This window comes from Pagrus major, chromosome 19 (assembly GCF_040436345.1).
Source record: "Pagrus major chromosome 19, Pma_NU_1.0".
In the NCBI taxonomy this organism is placed as follows: domain Eukaryota; kingdom Metazoa; phylum Chordata; class Actinopteri; order Spariformes; family Sparidae; genus Pagrus; species Pagrus major.
Window position 1 is genome coordinate 13,206,868 of NC_133233.1, and position 3,272 is coordinate 13,210,139.

A 3,272-nucleotide genomic window follows, 5' to 3' on the forward strand; every position below is an offset into this window, starting at 1 on the left:
CATTATTCAAAACACTGGGATGTGAAACTAGTGCCATTAAGTCTTTCACTTGTTAGATTTTCCCCACCTCCATCGCCCATGTTCCCCAGACATGTGTAAACAACATTAAATCCAAAGAAGTATGCACGCAGTCTTTATAATTAGCCAGTCCACTCAGTCTTGTGACTCACTGAGAAAGCTCACATTAACATATGGAAGTCATGTCTAATCCATCATAATTCATCATTGAGTGTTTATCTCTACTTATTTGCCAAGCACACTGACACATGTACAGTACAGACACACACACACACACACACACACACACACACACACACACACACACAGGGATGGAGGCAGTGTATTTAGGGCTTATAAATTGATGAACAGTCAAAAGAAGAGTGCAAACAGTGCACTGGTGACAGGGAAGGTAGAGGAAGAGAGGAGGAAGAGGATGGGGGAGGGAGTGGAGGACAGACTCTGGCGCCCCGCCAACGTTGACGAAAGCTGCTTAGCCCACCCAGTTGCCATGGATACAGTAAGGAGCAGCTCCCAGCATGTGTGTGTGTGCCTGTGAGAGAGAGACAGAGAGAGACAGAGAGAGAGAGAGAGAAAGAGAGGGAGGGGAGGGGAGGGAGGGAGGCTGAGAGAGAAAACCAGCAGGCAGGCGTTAGAGCAAGTCAGAGTGGGAGTGAAAGAGCACCAGGCAGCAGGGTGTAGAGAGAGAGAGAGAGAGAGAGAGAGAGAGAGAGAGAGGGGGTGAGTGTATGTGTGGCTAGAGAGAGAGAGAGGACAGAAAGGCAACTCGAGAGCTTGAGGGAGACCATAGAGTGGGAGCGATAGAGTGCGAGATAATGGAGGTGCAGTCGGAGTGTGTGGAGCCTCCTGTGGCCCCTCAGTGTGACCCCCAGCCCACAGGGAAGATCAACAAAGCTGCCTTCAAACTCTTCGGAAAGCGGCGCACCGGCTCGGGAATGGCTAGCTTCTTCTCCTTCAGGAACAAAGGGGCTACAAACAGCGGGAACAACGTGAATTCTGACAATGGGAATTCTTTGAATGGAAACAGCTCAGCGGCGTCAGTGGAACTCGTTAGGAGCAAAACCCACGATGGACTAACGGGCTCGAACAACGATGCTGATGGACGGAGAGGGGAGGGGCTTGCCAGCCTGGAGGCGGGACCGGTGAGGTCTCTCAGCAAATCGCTGAGTTTCTTCTCTCTACTCCGACGTGGGAGTTTTAGGTCTAGTGAAAATGGAGGGGCGGGGCTTGTTCGGAGAGGGAGGGGCCTAAAGGGCTTTTTCAGCAGCATGCGATGGAGACGCAAGGAAAAAACAAACGAGGGAGAGGGGGAGGAGGTGGAGAGAAGGCGGGAGAAGGATGGGGATGTTGCTGACTCTGAAAAGGTAAAGGATATTACGCTCACTCTTGAACCCCCTCCGCATCATCACCAAGAGGATTGTGGGAATGCAGAGACAGAACCTAACCTAGAGACTCCCACTACTAGTGCTACCATGACACCCCCACACTGTGTTGCCATGCCAGGGCCATCTGGTGAGCCAGACTCCCCCTTTCCTTACACTCCCACTGACTCGCCACTGCGCCCTCCCATCCAAAAAGCCAAAGCTTCAATTTCCAGCCTCACTCCCTCCCTCGCTACGCCCCCTTTGGATCGCTGCAGCACGGGCGACCCACCTTCGGAGCCCTCGGTGGATCGCCTCTGCTCTCTCCTCTTCACTGACGTCACATCCCTTAAGAGCTTTGATTCACTGACAGGCTGCGGTGACATTATTGCTGACGCAGACGAGGAGGGGCCAGTGGGTAATGGGGGCAGTGGCACCAGCAGCAGCAGCAGTGGGGGAGGAGGGGGGAGTGTGGGAGCGAGTGCTGGCAGAGCTGTTGGTATCACCAGTGCCATGACTCGTGGCTCCCCAACCAAAACCTCTCTACCTTCCCAGCTGACACAGCCCATGTTTTCTGTTTCCACAAGCTCAGTGCCTTCCTCCCTCCCAGCCCGGGCCCGGGCACCGCCTCCACCGCAGCAGCACCCTTCCGGTAGTGGTGTAGTGGCCTACATGGGTGGAGGGGAAGAAATGGCAAGTCCAGAAGGAGTGGACGATGCAGACATGCAGGGGCTCTGGCACATGCTGCCCTCTACAGGTGACAACTCCCCTGCTTTGCCCCGATTGCACCAACCTCCCTCTTCCACCCCCACCTCCACTTATCCCCCACGTGCCACCTCCGGCCTTATGAGCAGCCACCTGCCCTCAGCCTCCAGGAGTGCAGACCGAAAGGTACCCCAGGTGAAGGCATTGGGACTCAGTAAGATTCCAGTAGTTGGCGGGGCAGGAAGTCGGGCAGCAAAACCCCCTCTCCCTCACACACATGGCCGCCTTCCCACATCCCCTGGTGAAAAAGAGCCACTTAGTGATGAGGGCTACTGGGACACTCCCTCAGCAACACCCACAGCAACACCTGATGAGAGCGGGCTGCAACGTAACGAGAGGATGGCCCTGTCACGCGACAGTTGCTCTGGAGACCACCTATACGACCTCTACAATGACCCTGAAGGAGAAGATGAAGAGCAGGAGGGAGATCGAAACACTACTCCCTCTCCATCCTCTGAATACAAACTGAGCCCCACCTCCCAAACAACTCCTCCTTCCTCCTCCTCGTCTTCCTCCTTCCGATCAATGAAAGGCAGCACTAGCCTTCCTCGGGAATCGAAAATCCCAGTAAGCAGCAGTAAAACGCCACCTCCCCACTCTGCAAGCCAGTCAGCCCTTTCCTCTGTTCTGGAAGCCGAGTCCCCTCCACCAAAGATGGATGCGCCTCCCCCTGCTCGCACCAGAATCCCTGTATCAAAGGTGCCCGTTCGTCGTTCTGGAAACAAACCTGGCAGAGGAACAGCCCACAAGAAGTAGTTCCTGTCGAATGGGCGGTTCCCTCCTACTAACTTATGGACTTGAGTGTACATCACTTCAATGCTGTTTATGCAGAGCCAAAAGTTTTCCCAGACCAAGAAAAATGTTGAGCCGTAGAGTTAACAGCCTATAAATTCCTCTCAAATCTTAAAAGCTCTCATTCCTTAAGTGTTTTGGCTTACGACAGGCTAGAATAGAATAAGTGGGTTTGTTCACTTGAGAAAGTCACGAGGAGACTCCAAAAAGCTGGGTTAACACTTCACAGCTCTCACTGGAACTTTGGAGGTTGACTCTTGACAATCCTTGGACTCGCAACAGACACATTTGCCTTGTACCTTCTCCTGGAAAAAAGCTCCTGACCTGCTGAGAGTT

The 3,272-nt window shown here is 53.6% G+C and overlaps 1 protein-coding gene across 1 annotated transcript; it reads left to right on the forward strand.

Moving 5' to 3' along the window:
• Window positions 1–833: 833 nt before the first annotated feature.
• On the forward strand, window positions 834–2,900 carry amer2 (APC membrane recruitment protein 2). Its single transcript, XM_073487843.1, has one exon. The coding sequence runs from the start codon at window positions 834–836 to the stop codon at window positions 2,898–2,900; it is 2,067 nt and encodes a 688-aa protein (XP_073343944.1).
• The last annotated feature ends 372 nt before the right edge of the window (window positions 2,901–3,272 follow it).

Coding starts and splice junctions, on each gene's coding strand:
- amer2 (XM_073487843.1), top strand. CDS start 834: ATGGAGGTGCAGTCGGAGTGTGTGGAGCCTCCTGTGGCCCCTCAGTGT.